The 22,777-nt window shown below is 37.9% G+C and overlaps 1 protein-coding gene across 4 annotated transcripts in view; it reads right to left on the bottom strand.

Moving 5' to 3' along the window:
• Window positions 1-2,434: 2,434 nt before the first annotated feature.
• Window positions 2,435-22,777, bottom strand: part of CHST15 (carbohydrate sulfotransferase 15) — a 129,545-nt gene continuing 109,202 nt past the window's right edge. For 3 of the 4 annotated variants that reach the window (XM_020964080.2, XM_020964081.2, XM_078151010.1), the window contains exons 6-8: window positions 21,297-21,453; window positions 7,421-7,568; window positions 2,435-5,233 (exon numbers count right to left, since the gene is read on the bottom strand). In XM_020964080.2, the coding sequence (XP_020819739.1) occupies window positions 5,043-5,233; window positions 7,421-7,568; window positions 21,297-21,453 (496 nt within the window). In that variant the 3' untranslated portion in view covers window positions 2,435-5,042. Of the gene's footprint in view, window positions 5,234-7,420; window positions 7,569-17,835; window positions 18,323-21,296; window positions 21,454-22,777 lie in introns of those variants that run through there. The other variant, XM_020964083.2, reaches the window with a different exon arrangement.

Genomic DNA, 22,777 nt, shown 5'->3' with positions numbered 1-22,777 from the left:
AAGAAGTGATCCAAAGGGCTTTGAACTCTACATCCCCATGGCATCTGACTCACCTGGCCACCACAGAATTTTGAATAGCCTGGGAAGCCAAATATTTCCCAGAGTTGGAAGCAGATGGATTTTTCTCAGTAGTACATCCTGGAAATAAGAATCAGCTCTGAGCTTTGAGGGCTGCTGCAAAGTACAAGTCTGTGTTGCGTTTGCATAGCATTTCATATGATAGATCTGCAGTGGTCATGGGGAAGGGCCTTAGGAAATAACATTTGTCATTTTGTTAACTGTTGGTTTATAAGGGCCTTATTTCATTCTAAACTAGAACCTGAACCACCAGCCCAGGTTGAATCAGGCTTGGCCTACAACAATCCCTCCCAAGTCCCCATTTAAACCCTTAGATTAAGGCTAGAACCCACTCTACAGGCTCAGAAAAGTGATTTCCCAGACCATAGTGGTAGCCACAGGATCCATCATAGAAGTTGGAAAGGAGCTTGTAGGCCAACAAGTTTAATTCCATTTTACAGATGAGGAAACTGAGGCCCAGGGATGTTAACTGATCTGCCTTAGATCACAAGAGCTAAGTGTCAAAGGCAGGACTTGAGTTCAGCTGGTTCTCTAGCTCCAGAGACAATGTTCCTCCCATGGTACCACATTGCATGTGAATTCCAGGACATTAACACAACCTACCAGCTAGCTTTAGCCAATTACATTCACATATGACTAAGGACCAAAAATCCTGAATGGAATACTTCCATCTTTAAATACTCCTCTGGCACAAATTTCAATCCTGCAATGCCATATTAGAGGGTTTTTATGAGTCATATCCCCACACCCCACAAAATGATCACTTGGTGATTAATCTTCAGTTCATCTGCCTTTCTGAACTAACCTGGGTATCAGTTGCTCAAACAGGACTAGACCCACACTCAACATCTGTCCAGTTTGGTGGCACCTGCTGGCATTCTGGTGACAGAGCTTCCAAACACCAAGCATAGGTTATCTCCATGCTATTACGAAGCATTTGGCCAAGATTTTCTTGGGGCTTGTTATCATAAAACATAGATTATTTCCCACAAACCATTAGCAAATACATTTCTTCCTATATGTAGAAGACAGATGAGTCATAAGGCTGTTCTTTTGTTCTTTAGAAACTAATGTTCCATGTTTTCAGGAGAATGGAAGGAACTTTGCGTCCACCCCCACCACAGCCCATGGGCGCATCCTCTATGGCAAGTTAACAGGAGTACACGGACAAGAGTCAAAATGGTTAAGCAGGCATGGATGGTTTGTGATATATATTTTGGGGGAGCATAACCATAATGGATGAGATCATATTGATTAAAGTAAATTGCAGCAATTTGTTTTAACCCAAAAGTCTAATGAAGATGTACTATTTTCTTATTATGAGAAATGTCATCAAATAGTACTACTACCATTGATTCAGAAAGGACATGTTAATTGACTGGCTTATTGTTCCACTTATCATTTCTATGGCTTCTTCCAAAATAGCCTTCCCTGGTCACCATTCCCCTGTAGGTGTTGTCCCTTTGATTAAATTGTAAACTCCTGGAGAGCAGGAACTATTTTCCTTTTGTATTTGTATCCTTAATATTTAACATAGTGCTTGGGAAAGAGTAAGCACTTAATAAATGGTTCATTCATTCATAAGGCAGCTAGGTGTAGTGTTGGAATAGAGCACTGGGCCAGAAAGACCCAAGTTCAAATTAAGCCCCTGACACTTACTAGCTGTGTGATCTTGGTCAAGTTGCTTAACAGCTATCTACCTCAGTTTCTTTGACTGTAAAATGGGGCTACCACCCAAGGTTATGGTGAAGATCCAGATAAGATTTTTATAAAGTGCTTAGTACTGTGTCTGGCACAGTACAGGTATTTAACAAATGCTTATTGACTTATTCATTCATCCATGCATTTCACTTACATAAAATACCCTGGTGGGAAAAATATCATCTATACTTTAAAATAAACAACAGTGGCATACATTATTTGCATAACACTCATATGTAACCATATTTAATTGTGTTAAAGAGTAATAAAAGTACAGCTTAATTATGTGATTTGTTTAACATACCTTACGTAAATCAAGGAGTACAATTGCATGCAATCAGGGAAACAACATTTGGAATACCAAGTCACTTTAACACCAATTCAATGAGAAATGCTCTATTTTCACTTTGGTTTTAAATGAGAAGCTAGAGAGATACTATCTCAGGTCATGACTGCAGAAACAGCCCTTCTCCTTGCTGTAAGCACTGTACCTCCAGGTTAGGGGTCTGGGGAGAGAGGGAGGCTTAGGGGAAGGCAGCTGCTAGAATCTTCAAAAAGAAAGCCTAGTCCTTAGGGAAATAATGCCTGAATGATCTTATTACTATGGAAGTGTTAGGTGCTCACCTGTATATAAAAGGACCAATAGTAAACCAAATAATATTGAAAACAATACAATTTAATAATACTTCTGTAAGAAGCAGAATTACAGTAATACATGTTCGTCACATGCATAGGTGTGCGTAAGAAAAAACCCTTGTTATTAACTATAGTTCATGTAGAATAGCAAAATATTTACTTAAAACTGCACAAATTTATTGGCAAAGAAAGGAATCTATAAAAGGGATGTGTACAGAGTATTGATGTTGCATCAGTACTGAAAGGTATCCACTTTAAAAAAGCATGTACATTTCTATATGCAAATATACATATATATACACACACATACACATGATAACACCGATAAATACACATGTTAAAGTGTTATCAACCTCAAGCATCTTTGTGCTTTGACCAGACTTTTCTCCCAGCCAAGGGTCCTGTGAAGATAGGGCAAATTGTCTCTAGGCCAGTGTCAAAGGCTACAGTTTTATTCTATGACAATAGCAGCCTTGGCTATGTGGGTATATTTATCTCTATATGTCCATCCATGTATATCTACATATAGATATACACATGTGGAACTATAGATACAGATATATCTATATATGTAGATATAGAGATAGATATGTGTATATGCTGGGCCAGCACTCAGGTCTTACACACTGCAAATGTGTATCTCTCTGTCTACATTGGCAGAAAACATTGTACTACATTTCACTAGCTGGGGAATAACAAGTAATCATTATCAAGACCCTACTTTCACTGCACACATGCAAATTAAGGTTTAGTATTTAGACACCTACCCTTCTTGACTTTGGCATACATAGACAACCGTAATCTAAGAGCTTTGGTTCATGGAAACCTTCTCCTTGACTTCTAGTGCAAAACCTGAACACTGCTTGGATTTGGTTCTGTCTGGGATATCGTAACAACTGACTCCAAGTTTTCCATTCTGTTACTCTGATGGCTTCCAAACAATTACTGTGTCTGCAGGCCCATGTCTAAAACAAATTTCCATTTTTCCCCCCAGAAAAGTCCTCTAAATATAATACTCAGACCATTCATGCTCCACATACAAGCATATCCAATAGTTACCCATGCAGCTTATTTGTAAGATGGGAGAAAACACATCCTAGTTCATGAACTGTGTGAGTACATTTGGCAATACTGCAGTTGATAATGTGGAAACATCAGTCTAAGGAGAATGAAAAAAAATGAGAAATGCGGCCAAGTGGGACTAAAAAAACTCACTTCTCCGACAACACTGGTCACATCCCAAAGTCTCAAAACATAACCTAGCTTTTCCATTTAAGCCTACTAATTCTCTGAAGTCACTCATCCTTGCGTCAATATTAAAAAAAAATTATTCTTGGATAATAAATTGAAATCAAATGGAATTTACTTAAAAAAGAGAAATCAGGTGTGGAGTCTGTTGAAATACAATATTCTTTTAAAAGTATTGTCCATTTTATGTATTCATTAAGGCAAAAATCAACAGTTATAAAGTAGGAAGTGAAAATCTATCCCATAGATGAGAAAGCTGTTATTTATTTTATAGGATGAGACTGACAAATAGAAGGAACAACAGAAATCATTTTGCCTAAAAAAAAAAGATAAATCATTTAACCTAATTTAGGATCATAGCTGGAAGGGTCAGAGGTCATCTAGTCTAACCCCCCTCATTTTTAAAAGATGAGGAAATTCTTGTGAGTAGCAGAGCTAGGATTTGAACCCAGTTCCTTTGATCCCAAATCCAGCATCATTTCTGTTTTTTTTAACATATAAAGTAATATAAATTCAATTAAGGAGAAAGCAAAGAAAATAAGCATTTATATAGTGCCTTCTATATGCTAGGCACTGTGCTAAGCGCTTTTACAAATATTATCTCATTTGATCCTTCAAACAACCCTTGGAGGTGGGTGCATTATTATCCCTATTTTACAGTTGAGAAAACTGAGGCATATACAGGTTAAGTGATTTGCCCAGGGTAACACAGCAAGTAAGTATCTCAGGCCACATTTGAATTCAGGTCTTCCCGACTCCAGGGCCAGCATTGTATCCACTTCTACCAGCTGCATAAAATACTTAATTAACCAAAGGTAAAATTACATGTTGGGGGTTGAGAGGAGAAGGCAAAAAATGAAGGAACCCCCTCTCCCAGCAACAAATGACTTTAAGTAATTGAAACAGACATGCTTTGAAACTAACAATGAAAATATAATTTTTAAACTCAAGATAATCTCTAGCATGTTCTATTAAATTTCAAAATTCTAACAAAATTGAGATTGTAAGCCCTTTGAAGACAAGGATTCTATCACCTTTCAAATCTCTTCAGGTGCCTGGCACAGTGTTGGACAAATGGCAGAAGCTTAATAAATACTTATAAAATTGTGAGGGTAGAAAAAATAGAATTCCATCATATCAGTCCCCAACTGTTCATAATGAAAGGGTGCATTGCAAGGAGTCACTATAAGGATATTTGATAAACCCAAAGTCTGAAATAGTTATAACGAAATATGGTTTGCTAAGCTAAGAAAAGAAGGCCAAAAATCCTGGGATAAAGTCCTTCATGCCAAGGATAAAACGATTGCCCCCAAATAAATATCGTTTGATGAAAAGTAATAAAATCTTCTTCTAGCACAGTGCTCACAGCAGTGAACTCCTTATGGCTGTTTCCAAGAAAAAGCTTCATCAGAAAGCACTTGAGCCAGTTTTGTATTGAAAGGCTCATAAAAGTCTTGGAGAATCTTTTTTGTGAGCAGAAACATGGGTCCCAGGTTCCGGTCCTCTGGACGTCTTGTATTCGATGCAGGACTCCTGGTAATCAGGGCTTCCTGTTTTTTATTTAAGGGGCCTTGGGGAAAAAGGACAAAAGAACTCAGTTAAGACCAGGCAGGAACTAAAGGAACCAACTAAAAACAACTTTACTAAAATACTGCTTATTCTTCATGTTGCTAAGAGAACTTCTCTTTCAAATATACATACACATATGTATGTGTATATATTCATATACACATACATATGCATGTGTGTATGCATGCATGTAATATGTACAGGCATGCACATATATAGGCATGTGTCTATGCACGAACATCATATGTACACACATACACATGTGTGCACATATGCATGTATGTGCACACACATACTGAATTGTGCTTTTACAAAAGGATTGGTACAGCAGCAAGATGCTGCTTTCAAAAGATGTCTAGCCCTGCTTCAATAATTGCACAACATACCCTCTGTGGTAGGTCTATTTGTTTAAGAGTCACCTGATGATCAGCCTCACCAGAATTCTACCAAGTAGGTTTCCTCTTTTGTGATGCTAATGTACATAATGTGATTTGGGGGGCTCTGTTCCCTAATGCTAATCACATTGAGACAGTTGTAGTTGAGTAGCAGAGCAGGAAAGACTCAATATTTTCATTCTCTGCCTACCCTAGCTGAGTGGGGAAGAGTTCACTCCTGTTTCTGAGGGTGCCCTTGACCCATTAGCATCTAGCAATGGAAAATTTTCCTAGTCTGTATTTTGATTTGAACCAGTGAGGTGGAATGACGAATAGAGTATTGGACTTGGAGTTAGGAACAGCTGAGATTGAGTCCTGCCTCAGACACTTCCTAATTGTATGACCTTGGGCACGTCACTTAACTTTCCTCAGCCTCAGCTTCCTCATCAGTAAAATAGAGATGATAATGGTGCTAACCTCACAGGGTTGTCGTGAGGATTAAATGAGATTATATATAAATATATATGTATATATTTTGCAAACCACAAAAATACTATATAATACTATATAATATAATATAATATAATATAATATAATATAATATAATATGATATATGATATGATGAGATGAGATGAGATGAGATGAGATGAGATGAGATGAGATGAGATGAGATGAGATGAGATGAGATGAGATGAGATGAGATGATATAATATAATATAAATACTATATAAATATCAAATTTTACTGTGATGATTATCTGAATGGGCTGGTCTAGTGGAGTAGAGGGGAATACATCTGTGATACTACATGCAGTGGAATGTACAGGGTTAGTTTTATGCTTTTGTTGGGGTTATTCTCATGTTCTCTACAGATACTAATGATATCATTGATGAAAGTATCATTAAAGATACTAATGAGCAGCTCACAAAATTACTGAATTATTTTCCTTTGGTTCCCTGGGTAGCAAAGTCAAACAATTTCTGAGGGAAGAGAAAAGAAGGAATGGGAAGGCATCTCCTCCCTCCCTGAAATCCATCATCATCAAGTCTGACTCAACTTGTGGCAGAGGAAAAACTATGTACAGAGGGTCCCCTAAAATATCTGGTGGCATGGAGCACCAGGCTTTTCCAGTAGGTCATATAATAAGACCGTTTGGGATGAGGCTAAATAGCTTGTAAAAACTTAAGGTGATATATGAGAGAAATTGCCAGACATAATAGACAATAATAAATCCAATCCTCTCTTTGGAGGGAAAATCTAAAAAAAAAAAAATTGAGTTGTATACAATAGGCCCACTTATTTCTGACAATATCCAATCAACCAAATTCTAGCATAACAAAAGAATTCAGAATGGTTCTTAGGATACATTGTCCTGTGAAATTTGACTCTTATTGGCCTGGAGGAAACACTTCTTTAAAAAAAAATCAAGAAATTATTCAACATCAAATTCTCTCAATCAACAATTCACCTATAAATGTTCTTTCATAATTATAATCAGGAGCATATTCTTTAACAGTGGAGTAGGTCTCCTTTATTATTGCAGATTTTAGTTCCCTATCCACTCAGCCCAGATTATATAGGTTTAAGCTATGCTCAGAGATGACTCATGGATTTGAGCAAAGGAATTAGATGGCCCCATGTTCAATATATGTCCAAAGTGGGAGGGGAGGGATTCTCCTAGTCTCAGTGGAGTTTTGTCCCAGCTCACTTTCCAGTATTATATCTGTCCTGCATGCCATCTTTTATTACTAGAGTTTGCTCTTTTGCTTTAAGACTTTAATGAAGTAAAGAATACACACAATCTTCTTCATACCTAAATTCAGAAACTGGAAAACTTTGTTCATGGTATACTTGACATTGGAGGCATGATCTTCTAGACGAAGAATAAGGATCTGTTCTTTGTCAAAAACAGTGAGCCAGTCTAAGAGATACACGACATACAGGCCAATCTGCAGCCTTACCTAAAGACAAAAGTAGGGGAAAACAATCTGAAATAATTCCAACAATTCCTTGAGATGTTACAGGACATTTTCTGGAGAATAGAAAATAAAACCACTACCCAGTGAGATAATCATTCATATTATAGGGCTTTTCTATTTTCTTCTTTAGACACCTCCTGTACCCTCCCCAAATATTTAGGCACCTGGCATCATGAATATAAAACAGGTAACCACTTTTTTTTCTGAACTTTTGGCAAAATAACGAGTATTGTGTGATTCCATAAATATGAAAAGGGTGTCCCAAAAGATTTTTGGGATACCTTGTATATGCTTGATTTAAAAAATATGTGTATATATGTGTGTGTGTGCACACATGCATGTTTTTATGTGTATGTATGTGTGTATATGCATATGCATGTGTATGCATTTGCATATGCATATGAATATGTGCATGTATGTATAACATTGTTCCTACCCTCAATGAGTTTATATGCTAGAGATAAGAATCTAAGAGACATTTAGCAAAATACACACCATCATAAAATATTTTCATATTGTTATTGTTTTTCAACCTCATTATTCATCTTATAGTCTCAATACCTCTGTGTAGGAGGATAGAGAAATGAGAAGCAATTAAAGTAGATAAACAGTCTCCCAAAGTTCATTAGCTTCTATCCAACCCACATATTGTTACCTTATTAACTGCCTCATATAAAAAAAAGACTTCAAGATGGTTTCTAAGCTAAAAGGGAAAAGTATGCCTACCATAGTCAGAAATTCTATACCAAATCTGAAAAGGCTGTTAGAAGGACTTTTCATGCAGTTGAAGATTTGAAGTTACTGTCTTTGTAAGTCTTTTCATTTTGCTCCATCAAATTCATTTCCCTTTCCCAAAACAAAAGTTAATGATGAGATAGTTAAGTGATAAAGTCTGACTGTATTCCATAGAACTCTTTTAGTGGAGAAGATGCTTTGGAAAGAGCCAAAAACTAAGAGTCATCAAACTTGGGCTCTAGTACTCAATCTGACTCATTAGTTGTATGCAACCTTGCACAAGTCACTAGATTTCCTAGAGATTTCCCATCTCTGTTGATGGTACTACCATTCTTCCAGTTAGCCAAGCTGAAAATCTGCATCTTTGCCTTTTTTCTCTCTACCTTACCCATCCACATCCAATCAGATGCCAGTTCCTATTATTTTGATTTAAATCAATCAAAAAACCCCCATATTGTTGGTATCTATAACACACAAGACTTAGAGATTGGAGAACCTGGGGTTCAAATCTTGCCTCTGTCCCATACTAGCTTTTTTTTTTTGCCTAAGCAATGGGGTTAAGTGACTTGCCCAGGGTCACACAGCTAGTAAGTGTTTTGTGTCTGAGGCTGGATTTGAACTCAGGTTCTCCTGACTTCAGGGCCAGTGCTCTATCCACTGCACCACCTAGCTGCTCCCCCACACTAGCTTTCTGATACTGGCCAAATCATTTTACTTCTCAGTGCCCTGCACAGCTCACTAAAGACTATAAGTTATGGGATAGATGTTGATCTTCTCTGGTACAGTGAGTTCCTCACTAGGGAGTCTTTTGTATTGATGAAGTTAAGGTCCAGACCAAAACAAAACAAAACAAAACAAAATAAAGCAAAAACAAAACATAAAACCAATATGAAGAACATTGTGTTAGATTCTGAACAAAGATTAAAAATGCCACTGTTCCTGCCATCAAAGAATTTACAGATAGTGGGGAAGATCAATCAGAGACTCCAGTAAGGATGATGCAAGGAAGAATGTAAGGAGACTATGAAAGCCAAATAAAATGCTACAATAAATTTGAGGAGGGAGAAATCACTTTTATCTAGCAAAGGCTAGGCAGAATTCATGGAGTGAGTTGATGGACTAGAGGTCTATTCCAAGTGTGGAAATTATGAACAGAGAAGGGAGTAATCAGAAAAGGAAATAATCCAGTTGGACTAGAGGCAGATTGTGGAGGACCTTAAATGCTAGAGTCAGAAGTATAAATAAATAAAATAAATAATAATAAATAAATAAAATAAAATAGGTAATGGAGAATTAAAGAAGACTCTTAAGTAGAATAGTGGTAAGACAATAGATGTACATGAAGAAGAGTTATTCAACAATGTGGAGGACTGGAGGGAAAACTGGGAACAAGAAGACAAGTTAAAATTCTATTAGAGTAGTTTAGGCAAGACTAAATGAAAACTCAAACTATGTTGGTGGCTATATGAATGGAAAAGGGGCAGGTACAGCAGTTATTGGAAAAGTAGAAACAAGAAGACTTCACAATCAGATGTGTAAAATATGGAATGGAGAAGTCAGAAATGACTCCAAGGTTGGGAAGAAGGCTGCGCAGAGAAGTAGGGGGAAGGGAAGGGGGAGCATATGTTGAGTTCAGTTTTAAACATGTTCAGTTTGAGATGCTGGAAAGCCATTCAGATGAAGTTCTGTAAGAGGCATTTGGAAATGCGAAATCAGAGCTCTGGCAATAGACTGGGAAAAAGAGATAGATTTAGGAACTTTCTGCATAGAAAAGCTAGAAATTCTCAAATCCATCCTTTTCTCTGATTTTCACCCACCTTCTAGTCCATCATTATTCTCCATCTGGACAATCAGACAGTCCCTTAACATCTCCCTTCCTCTAGTCTCTCCCATCTCCACTACCTTTTGTTTTGTTGCCAAAGCAATCTTCCACACTATGTGAAAAAAAAAAAGTCATTAACAGTCCATATCCTTTGATGAAGCAATCCCCTCTTGGGCATATAGCACAAGGAAGTCAAAGGCAGAAAGGCCCCATATATACTGAAATATTCATAGAAACACATTTTGTGGCAGCAACAATATAGAAAGAGTTCTGTGTTCATCAACTGGGAAATGTCAATCATTGCCAATTTTGTTATATGAAGGTAATGAGATGTTTGTGTGCTGTAAGAAATGAGAAATCTGAGGAATCCAGAGAAACATGTGTATTAACTTATGAAGAGCAGAGAAAAGCAGAACAAGGAGAGAAATAGAAACAACAAATATAATAATGTAAATGAAAACAACATTAAAAGTTGAACTCTGATTAAATGCAATGGTTAATCTCAGCCCCAGAAAACAGATGATGAGACACACTTCCTTCTCCCTCTTAACAGAAAAGTGTGTGTGTATGTATGCGTGTGTGTGGGTGTATATGTGTACACATGTGATCAGTGTCTAAAAATATGGAATAAGGTATATGCTCTAAATGTACTTACAGTCTATTGGTTTTGATTATTTTCTTTTTCATAACAGGGTTTTCAAGAATGTGTGTGTGTGTGTGTGTGTGTGTGTGTGTGTTATCTAAGGAATGTTAAGAAGAAATGACTCTGGCTTTAAAATGAAAGGCATCAACTAAATTTCAAACAATCAATAAACAAGCATTGATTAAATGGTTATTATATTCCAGGCCTTGTGCTAAGCTCCAGGGATAAAACATGCATGCAAATAAATGAATTATATTTATACACACACACACACACACACACACATATATACATATGGAGAGAGAGAGAGAGAGAGAGAGAGAGGAGAGAGAGAGAGAGAGAGAGAGAGAGAGAAGATGGAAAGTAACCTTTGAGAGGAAGAAGGCACTAGAAACTGTGAGGGACCAGCAAAGGTCTCCAGCAAAAGGGTGTATTTAAGCTAAATCTTGAATGAAGCCAGGGATTCTAAGAGGTGTTGTGAGAAGGGAAAGCACTCTGGGCATGGCTGATAGCCAGTAAAAAAGCCAGGGATAGGGTGAGTCGAGTGTGAGGAGTAACAGCAGATAGACCAGGATGGATGTACCATAGAATGGAGACTATGGAGGGAAGTAGGAAAAAGTCAAGAAAAGTAGGAAGGAGCCAGGCTGTGAAGGGCTTTAAATGACAGACAAAGGAGTTTATATTCTATCACAGAGGTAATAAGGCTGACTTGGTCAGACCTATGCTTTAGGACAATCACTTTGGTCAGTAAGCAGAGGACGGTCTAGAGCAGGGGAAGGCCTGAGATGGGGAGACCAATGCCAGTCCAGATGAGAGGGGGTGAGGGTCAGAGCTAGGATTGCAGCTGTCTGAATTGAGAGAAGGGGAATTATACAAGATGTGGAGGTAGAAGTGACAAGATAGATAGATAGATAGATGACACACAAGTATAGAAGAGAGGGAATTTGTGGAATACTTTATATGGAAAAACAGTAAATAAATGGTCCCTACTTCAGCTGTAATACTTAGTACTGTCTGAAGTCAGCCAGCAGAACTTTATGCAATATCACTCAAATGGTAATAATAGCTAACATTTACATAGTGCCTACTGTGTGCAGGGGCACTGTGCTTTGAATTATTATCTCATCTGATCCTCACAAAACCCCTGCAAGGTGGGTGCTATTATTATCTCCATTTTATAGATGAGGAAACTGAGGCAAACAGAGGTTAAGTGACTTGCCTAATGTCACACAGCTAATATGTGACTGAGGCTGGTTTTGAACTCAGATTGGCCTGACTCCCAACCCAGTATTCCATCCACTGTGTTACCTAGCTTCCTCAAGTAGAGAGCAACTAGACAAACTCACTTATTTTTAACAACTACTGACATGCCCTGACTCTCTACCTTGCATACTAAAGGGAGGTCTAAAGGCAAGGGCCTGCTCAAACTGGTTCGTTGAAGCCTCCATCCAGATCAATGAGAGAATGATAGAATGACCCCAGAGAAGAGAACATTTCACAGAGATTTTGCCAGGACTCTCCTGCTGCTGGAAATGTGAGCTCACTTATTTTAGCTCTGTCACCTTTAATAAAAGTTATTTTTGCTTCCATATTGTGGATCATCACCCTGATGCTTCCACAGTTTCAACCCAGGCCTTCCATGGGTGACAACAAGTACAATCATATCACTCTCCACAAGTTAAACAGTATACTAGTTCTGCCTTAGCCCAGGATAAAACAGGAACACTTTATTCTGGCTCGTTCTTTGAAGTCTTGTTTCATATTTCATGGTATACACACACACACACACACACACACACACACACACACACACACACACACCTGACTAAATTCCAAGCAAAACCACTCTTTGCCACCATTCCTTGGTCTTGTCCCACTCTCTCTGGCCTCCATGCCTCTGCCTCTTGGGAATTCTCAACTCTAGTGGCTCATTCCAGCCTTCCTAAAGGCCAATGAAATGAAAGCAATGCAAAGACAATAAATCTGAAAGGGCCAAATTGGAGAAGACAAAAGGGGAAAAATGCTAGGGAAAGCATGAGGGGTCTTGCCCTGGTGCCCCTAGCATCTGAAATGATCCCCTGGGCTGAACCAGATGTTTTGCCCTTATCCCAGCACACTCCTTCCCAGCTCTCCTCACTATTTCATCTACTCTCTAATACAACTTTCCCATTGACCTTGGAACTATCAACCCAAGTGGCAGTCACTAATTCATTTTGCCTACCAGTGACAAGATATTCAAGGCTTCTTGGTGACATAGTTTCTCTCACTTTTGGTTTTATTGCAGGCCAAGCAGGTAATAAAAATGGGCTTGAGGACATATCTTCCAATCTTCCATATCTTCCAATATGTTTGCCTCAGGTAAATCCAACAAAATTTGATTCAATAAACACCTTTTAAAAGCCTCCTTTGTATAGAGCAAAGGTCCTGGAGGGGGAAGATAAGACCTAATTCTGGCACTCATTGAAGCTAATAAGCTAGTAAGGGGTTAAGAGAGGTAACCAGAGTACATACAAGACTGTCACTGGACAGGGGGCACAATGTAGTATGTCAGAAATGAGGGAAAAGAAGAAGGAAAGAAAGAAAAAAAATTGAATCTGTGATATCAGGATAAGGAATTCTTTGTTACTTTCTCTGCTAGTTAAATAGTGTTGGAGGATTTCCTACAACAATGAGAAGTTAAGTGACTTGCCCAGGGTCACAAAACTAATATGAATCCAAGGAGTTCCTTGAACCCAGTTGAACCCTGGATCCTGACTCTGAAGCCAGCTCTCTATCTATATGCCATGCTGTCTACGATGGAAATGCCTTTTCAAAAATAGATCCCCTTTCCATAGCACTTTATAAACCACAAAGTGCTTTCTTCATAAGAATTCTGTCTGGTATGTAGTGGAAATATTTCCCCTTTTGGATAAGAAAACTAGGCTTCAGAGATGTGAAATGATTGCCTCAAAGTCACACAACTAAAATAGAAATGATGCCAGGACTTGAACCTGGGTCTTCAACAGCCTATCCAGTGCTCTTTTATTACAAGAAAGAATTTCTTAAGTTCCTGAAGGCAATTATTTTCCTCCTAAATCTATTTCCCAAATGATCTGAATTTTGCAGAGAACCTGTCCTGTTTTTCACACACTGCACATGATTGTTTAAAAGAATATTTATAGCAACTGGGAGATAAAGATGTTGTTCTGGTCCTATAAATGAAAGAGCTTAAAGGAAGTGCTAAGTAATTAAAACATCCAACTACCTCATGAGGAATTTGTTGACTTTCATTCTAATTGCCTAGGTGCTTCCTTCCCATTAATATCTGGCCACTGGACCCAGAAGGCTCTGGAGGAGAAAGTGAGGCTGGTGACTTTACACAGACCTCCCCCACTTAAATCCAATTCACTTGCATGCCATGGCATCACCTCCCTGATGTCATGGTCCTCTTCGAGAAAGAAGGACAAACAGCAACCACCACCTTTATTTTTAAAAAAGGACCTTGATCCCAGGGTCCTTTTAGAAGGACCACTTGGAAAGTGGGATAAACCATGAGAAACTCGTGAGGAGACCTGGATTTATCCCCCTCCATGTGATCCTGGGCAAGTTACTTCATTGCTTCCTGCCTCAGCTTCCTCATCTATAAAACGATGGATTGGACAAGGTCTTTACATCTATGAGCCCATGATTTTCCTGTGTGTCTGAGAATGTCTGAGGGTTACACCACCAGTCATGTGGTTGGGAAATTTTTGCCAAACAGTTAAAAGAGGGAAGGCAGATCACATTTGGAGCCTATTTACTTTGTCCATATGGGGATCTACTTTAACTGTGATAATAGAAGTTAGTAAGATCAAATGAGATAATATTTGTAAAGTGCTTAAAGGCTTAATAAATGTTTGTTCCATTCCCCTTTTCACTTACCCTAAGAAAAATTACAAATTTAAAATGATGTAAAGTGCATGATGGTAAACAAGATGCTTATTTCTATAAGATTCATGGAAGGAAATATACACTGTGAAGCTATTAAAATAAATTGGTCTTCTATTCTAGGTGATTTCCTTAATGCCTCCTACATATGTCATCCCCATTACTTCTCATCTTGTAGCTTCTCCCTATTCTCTGCATTTATCCAAGTCTCACCCACATTTTAAGCATCTGCCAAAGGCCATTTCCTTCTGTGAAGCCCTTCCCAACACATACTACATCAGCCTTTAGAGTCTCCATTTTTCAACTTAGTGGAAAGAACTAAACCAAAAGTCTAGAGACCTGAGTTGTTACTAGCTGATAATAATAACTAACACATTATCATCTATAGCATCATATATGATTATATATAATATATTATAAGATCAGCTAGCATTTATATAGTGCTTTATGGTTTACAAAGAACCTTACATATGTTAACTCATTTGATCCTCACAATCCTGTGAGGTAGATGCTATTATTATCTCCATTTTACAGAGGGAACTGAGGCAGATATCAGTTAAGTGACTTGTCCAGAGTCACACAGCTAGTAAGTGTCTGAGGGTGAAGTTGAACTCAGGTTTTCCCGGTGACAGGTCTGTGCTTTACCCACTGCACCACTGAAGTGCTTCTAGATTCCATTTTTATCACTAATTAACTCTCTTCTTGTATAAGTCATCATGGTGCAGTGAAATAGAGTACTGAATTTAGAAGGATGTCCTCGAAGTCCCAGGGCCTGAGATCCTATTCCAGGTCTTGCTATTCATTCTGCCACTGTGAACTTGGGCATAGCACACAGCCTCTTTATCTTCAGTTTCCTCATCTGTAAAACCAGAGCTTTGGCCTAGATTGTTGTTGTTACTGAGTTGTTTCAGTCGTGTTCAACTCTTTGTGTCCTCATTTGGGATTTTCTTGGCAAAGATACTGGAATGGTTTGTCATTTTTTCTCCAGCTCATTTTTACACATGAGTAAACTGAGGCAAGCAAGGTTAAGTGACTTGCCCAGGGTCACACAGCTAATAAGCATCTGGATTTAAACTAAGGAAGACCAGTCTTCCAGACTCCAGTTCCAAACACTCTATCCACTGTGCCACCTAGCTGTTCTTGGCATAGATTAGAGATGTCAAACATGTGACTCACAATGCTTTTGAGTGTTGCCATGAACCAGATTAAAATGTAATTGGGGAATATTTAACAAAATAAATAAAAATTAAATAAAACACACGTAACATCTCACTTTAAAACTAAGTCAATATGCAGCCCACAGGGATCCTTATGTATAGATTAACAGCCCCCATTTCTACTTGAGTTTGACACCACTGACCTAGATGACCTTGGAGGCTCCTTCAAATTCTAGATCTATGATCGTGTGCTCTCTCCTCTCAGTTTCCTCATTGACAAAATGGGAGTAACACTTTCAATAGCCAGTTTGAGGCTCAAACTACAGCAGGTGCTGAGAGAACTTAGGAAATGACAAATTGCCACACAGATGTAAGATATCACTTCATAACCTGGCCCCTCCTTTCCAGTCTTCTTACTCGCTCCCATGTACTCTGCTATCCAATTTCATTGACCTCCTTGCTGGTCCTTCACAAGCGTCTACATCTCATGACCATATTTTCGCTGGTTGTTCCCATACCGGCAGTGCTCTCCCCAACTTGTCTCTGCCCCTGGCCTCCCTGGCTTTCTTCAAGCTCCAGATAAAATCCCACCTTCTACTGGAAGCCTTTCCTGATGCCCCTTAATGCCAAAGGCTTCCCTCCTCTACATATTTTGTTTGTATATAATTTGCTTTCACTTTGTCTCACCTGTGAGTTCCAGGAAAGCAAGGACTGTCTTTTGCCATCCTTTATATTCTCAGCACTTAGCAAAGAGCCTGGCACATGGTAATCACTTAATAAATGCTTATTGACTGACTTATTAATATTCTGATTTCATGAACCTTAGTCCTGTCTCCTCAACTAGACTGTAAACTCCTTAAAGGTAGAAATCATCTCATACTATGTCTCACTCCACTCTTGTCTCTTCTGAGCTCAGCAAAGGAGTGGATACAGTCTGTACTCAATGCTTGCTGTCAGGGATACTGCAGAGGAATGAATTCATCAGCAATAAGCACATAGCCTCTGGCTGCTAGGCCATGAGCACCATCTACTCTTTTAATGAAGATTGCATTTGGGAAGAAGAAATGAGGGTAACAAGCTCCCAGTCCCTCTCAGTATTCTGTCTTTTCAATAGCAGCTATATCCACTGGCGAATCCTCTAAGGTGGGGTTAGATAACTCTATTAGGTCAATTTCAACATAATTAAACGTTGTTTAAGGCTCTTCTAGCTAACAATATCACTGAAATAACCAATCTCACTTGTTCTTTGGGACAGTAGCTTGTTTTCAATTCATTTAAAATTCATGGAGCCATTACTGATGTGATGATTTCCCTCAAAACTTCAAGTACCTAGCCTATAAAGGTTAAACTTAAATTAATTTAGTCATGCTCTACTTGCTAGATGCAAAGAAATTAATAACTCAAGAGAAATAGTGGAGTGGAAAGAGTCCTGGATTTTGATTCAGAGAAATGGGTAAATCCCAGTTCTGCTATAGACAAACCTGGGTGACTTTAGGTAACTCATTTAACTTCTCTGGGTCCCTTCTAATTCTAAACCTCTAAACTATGTTTCTTTTTCTTGAAAACTTCCTTTATAAAGTGCATTCAATAAATACTATGAAGGTCAGAGAGTTGATCCACAGTGCTTCTGACTGGGGGAGGAAATTAGCCTATCCATTTCCCTTCCTAACACCACTCACTGCACAATTTCCAAATTCTGATCATGAACTTTTGGATCCTACAAATAGGCTCAAAAATATTGATTCTCCTTGTGACTCTACAGTCTGTGGTCATGTAGTGGAAAATGGAAAGTTTTGTGATTCTTTTTAACTCATAGACCTTCTATAATGCTCTCTGAAAAACATTTAATAAGCACTTCATTATTTCATGTGAGCTTCAGTCCCACACCAAGAAATCACTTTGATCAATAAATGATGTCATCCTTTACAACAGACTCATAGACTGATGTATTTATAAGATCATAGGTAAAGTACAATGAAGTATTGGGAAATGTTCTGATGGATCATGGGGGGTGAGGGTTATTGGTTGATACTGAATTTCCTTGTTCTTGCTAAGACTCTGACACCAACATCACCACTGAAATTATTCACAGACATGTCTCATAGCATGACAACCACTCAGAAAAGTGTAGCTCTTTGGCCTCTCATGAAATTGGATTATTTACAATTTTTCAAGTAAAAAAAAAAGTTTTTACTGAGCTGGCTGTCAGTGGGGAACAGTGAGGAAGGGAACAGAGAACTGCTCTTGAAGTTGAGCTCATGCCTTCCTCCACACAGCTCAGGCATTTGCTGTCGCATAGTAGGAGCTTCCTAGCTTTTTGTATGATTTCCATACTTTAGACCCATTCCATAAAATAGTGATGAATAACTTCATGGTAGTATTTTGATCTCTGTTAACAATATGTAAACCATTTCCCTCTGGGACAGAAGGTCTTAGAAGCTGATCACAATTCAGTGCAATGAGAAGGTGTTCTCTGAAAGAGACAGAGGTTGAGGTGAAACTGAGTTATTCCTATTAAAAAACAGGTTTTTGTTAGCACACAGAGTACCTGGGACTGTAGAATGTGGTCTTTTAACTAAGACATTTTCTATAAATTATTCTAAGGCAGATGTTCACAAATGAAAATCTAAAGGATTGAATTCTGATTCTTTGGTTTGTTAGGGCATTTTTGGTTAATAATGTGTGCAGAATCACCTCAGTATTTTCAATTATACTGTTAAATGGCATAATAGAAAGGGTAGGAAAAAAAAACCTGGCAGGAGTATGATTCCTTGAAAATTGAAATAATCTGAGCCAACAGAATGATTTCTATCAGGGGCCCATTCCAAATTGTCCTTCTTATGGTGACCCATATATGACATTCATTTTCTTTCCTCTGAACCTTTGCTTTGGATGTTTCCTATGTCCATTAGGTTTTCTCTCCTCTCCTCGTTTCTTAGCATCTCGAGTTTCTTCCAAGACTCAGTTCAAGGGCCACCTTTTACAAGAGGCCGTTCCTGGTGCTCCCCACTGCCCATGACCCTGCCAACTGGTAATGCCTTGAATTTAGTTCACACACACACACACACACACAACACACACACACACACATACACATACACACACACTTATAGTATAGCGCATAATGTGTATATCTCAATATCTCTCTCTAGATATGTATGTATATGCACATTATAATATGTAGTAGAGCATGTAGTACATCTATCTCTATATAGTTCGTATACAGTAGAGAATATAGTATGCATATATTTATCTAGATAGGTATACATATATATGTTATATACATATATAGTACAGACTATAGTATATATGTATGTGTATATAAAGATATATACATATACATGTATATGTGTATATTCATGCACATTATGCATATATACATACATATATATATATATACATATATAGTGTATATACATATATATGTATATATAGTCTTCCTTGATAAAATGTAAGCTCTTTAAGGACAAGAGATTATTTTACTTTTGTTTTTGTACCCCTGACTCTTAGCTCAGTGCCTGGAATATAGCAGGGTCTTAATAACTGTTCGCTGACTAACTTATTGACCCATTTATGCTAGAACACCAGAAACTGTGAACACTCCCAATTCCCTTTAATCCACACTTTTATTCTCTTCAGTGAATCCTTCTCTCATTCCCCTCTTCTCCACATCCTCTTTGCTCTTCTAGCACATAGCTCATAAGATCCTTATCATATACTGCCTCATGAGACAATATAAAGTAATGTCTCATCTCCTCTACTAAAATATAACCTCATTAAGAAAAGAGGCATTGCATTTCCCATCCCTGTGTCTTTGCAAAGGTGGCACCCCATATCTGGAAGGCACTCCCTGCTCACCTTTACCTTTTGGAATCCCTTGTTTTCTTCAAAGCTCAGCTCAAGTGTCATTTTCTATATGAGGCTTTCCTGATCCCCAGCTTCTTGTGTCTCTCCCCAATTATTTTTCACTTATTTATTTATTTTTACATTTTTGTATCTACTTGCATGTGTCGATGTTGTCTCCTGAGATAATTTGAGCTCCTTGAAGGCAAGGGCTGTTTTTTTTTTTTGTCTTTATAACTACAGCCTATACATAGCACGGTCCCTGTATGCAACAAGCTCTTAATAAAAATGTTATTGAGAAATTGATTCTTCCTCTTTGTATCCCCACACCCCACAAGCATGAGTCATACAAAGTAGGTAGCCTGCAAATGTTCACGGAAAAAGTCAATGAATAAATAAATGAATGCTCTTTGACTGGATTCCATTCTGTCCTGGGGGAGTCCTTGGCTTCTCCCAACAAACTAGTACCTATACATACCTAGCTGTGGTCTTTTGTGGTCTGTGTTCCTAGTGGAGTGAGATTTCTAAGTTCCCTTTTGGAGTCCACAAGGATCACTAAGATTAATATTAGGACTAACAGTATCTACTCAGTTAAGAAGTGTGTTAACGTTTAGGACATACTTTGTGCATATTGATCTCATTAGATCCTTACAACAACCCTGGGAGGTAAAGGCTATTTTCACCTGCATTTTACAGATGAGGAAACTAAGGCTAACAAAAGTTAATTGCCCAGGGTCCCAAAGCTATTAAGTGCCTGAGGTATGATTTGAGCTCAGGTCTTCCAGAATCTTATCTACTATGCTACCTAACTGCCTTACCTTGCCACCTAGCTGCTCTACTTCATTATCTTAGCATTTCCAGCAACCTGAAAACTTAGCATAGTTCCCAGCACACAGTAAGGGCTTAATAAATGCTCATTAACTTGGGCAGAAAAATGCATTAACTGAGAAAATTACCCCAGAAATAAAAAAAATATCATGAGGTGAGGTAAACCACCCCTAACTTAAATGCTCTCAACTCATAAAAGACAACTAGTAAAAATTACTTTCTTTGTATTAAAATAAAGAAAGAAACAGAAAGGTCCTCATGAATTTAGATGAGAAACATTAAATTGATCAGCAGATGACATATTTTGTTTGCTGGCTAGTCATGTGAAACATTGGTTGTTACTGGTATGCAATTTAAAACACAGCAAAATATTTTAAAATTCAACCATAATTTTCACAAATAGAGTGTCTATTCAGAAGGTAATTTCCAGGATGGGTATCTTTGTCAATCTGGAGTTTTGGATAGAGTTGGAATTAAAGTCACACAACAAATGGTAACGTAAAGAAAAAAAAAGTGCACTCATTCTCTCCCAAAGCAAGATGTTGTGGCTCTTGGTGGATCATCTACATGGAACAAAGTGATAAAAATTCAGGTTTTCACTAGCCTGTATCTGTTTTAATGTTATCTGCCTCTCAAAGGACTCTCTGAACAGTATTTGCACATTAAAACACTTCCTCCTGTTTATATGCTAAAATTCTGAGCCACATTTCCACTTAGATAATAACAGCAAAATAGCTCATTATTGAAAGAAGTCAAAGGATTTTGTGAATACATACAGGCATCGCATTATTCAGGGTGTTATTGTAGACACAGGCTCGCAATGAATAATCCAACATGCAATTTTCAAACAGCTGCAGAGATTCTGCCACTTTTTCATGGAAATCTTCAGCAGATTTATTGGAACTTGCAAAGTAGAGATAATCTGAGTACAACCTGTGAATGAAATACAGATGTATATTTTACTGAATGTGAATGCAGAAGAGCTCGACTTCCGTGATGATGGAAACCAATGTCCAAATTACATTTATTATTGTTCATTAAAATGCTGTTTATCCTTTGGTATGATATCTGCTCTGTTTACTCATTTGCCATTCTCTGTCTTCCCATCACCAAGCTCAGGTCTTCCAGACTCCTCTTATGGTACTGACAACCTCATGTAAATTTTTAATCTTTGTCAGGATCTTTAATCCATCTATGTTAGTCTGAAAACATGGTAGCAGAAGGGTTTTCTTGCATTTTCTAAGAAGGTTCAAGCTATGGCTTTGTTTTCAAACCATCTACCAAAAAATGGTATTAGATTTTGGAAACTGGCCAATTTCAGAGCAGAAATTGTTAAACTCATATATACTTTCCATTTCAGTCCTCAATCTTACAAAAGAAAGAAGTGTTGTTATTCTTCCAATGTCACATTTCTACGAAATATTCATTATAAATTTATACACACATTATGCATGCATGACTGTTTTTTTAATCTGAAATTGTTCTTTTGAGAGAGTAAACTAAATATAATATCATAGTTGCATATCTATGGCTCACAGGCATAAAATCATAGATTAAGAATTGAAAGGACCATATAAATTATCTGATCCAATCTCCTCATTTCACAGATGAAGAAATTAAGGCCTGAGAAGTTAGGAAATTTGACTAAGGTCACACAGGCAGGATAATAGAAGAGCCAGGATTTGAACCCAGGTCCCTATACCCTCCCTCCCTGTAAGTAAACAGATTTGATTTTTATCTAAATTAGACAGCTTTGTCAAAACTTTGGCTTTGCCCTTTTTTCCTTCCCCTTTTTTGTCTACATGAACTCTTAATACCTAATTTGTCACTTCTCTTCATGTTTTTATGACCCTTGCATTTTTATATCTATGCTTTAAGAAAAGTGCTAAACACAATAGTAATAATAACTAGCATTTATATAATGCCTACTATATACCAGATACCGTGCTAAGGGCTTTACAAACAATATCTCATTTGGTCCTCACACTATGCGAGGGAGGTGCTGTTTTTATCTCCATTTTAGAGATGAGTAAACTGAGACAAACAGAGGTTGAATGACTTGCCCAGGGTCATGCAGCTAGAAAATATCTGGGGCTGGATTTGAACTCAGATCTTCCTAACTCCAGGTCCAGCACTCTGAGCACTAGGGTGCCCACTAGATACCTTGATAGCAGAAAGCTGCCCTAAGACTCTTGGGATACCCTCTACAAGAAATACTGAAAGGGAAAAATCAGCAGGCCTTGGCAACAGAGTCAAT

This window comes from Phascolarctos cinereus, unplaced genomic scaffold, assembly GCF_003287225.1.
Source record: "Phascolarctos cinereus isolate Bilbo 61053 unplaced genomic scaffold, phaCin_HiC Scaffold_3;HRSCAF=262, whole genome shotgun sequence".
Taxonomy (NCBI): Eukaryota; Metazoa; Chordata; class Mammalia; order Diprotodontia; family Phascolarctidae; genus Phascolarctos; species Phascolarctos cinereus.
This window is presented reverse-complemented; position numbering and strand designations above follow the sequence as displayed.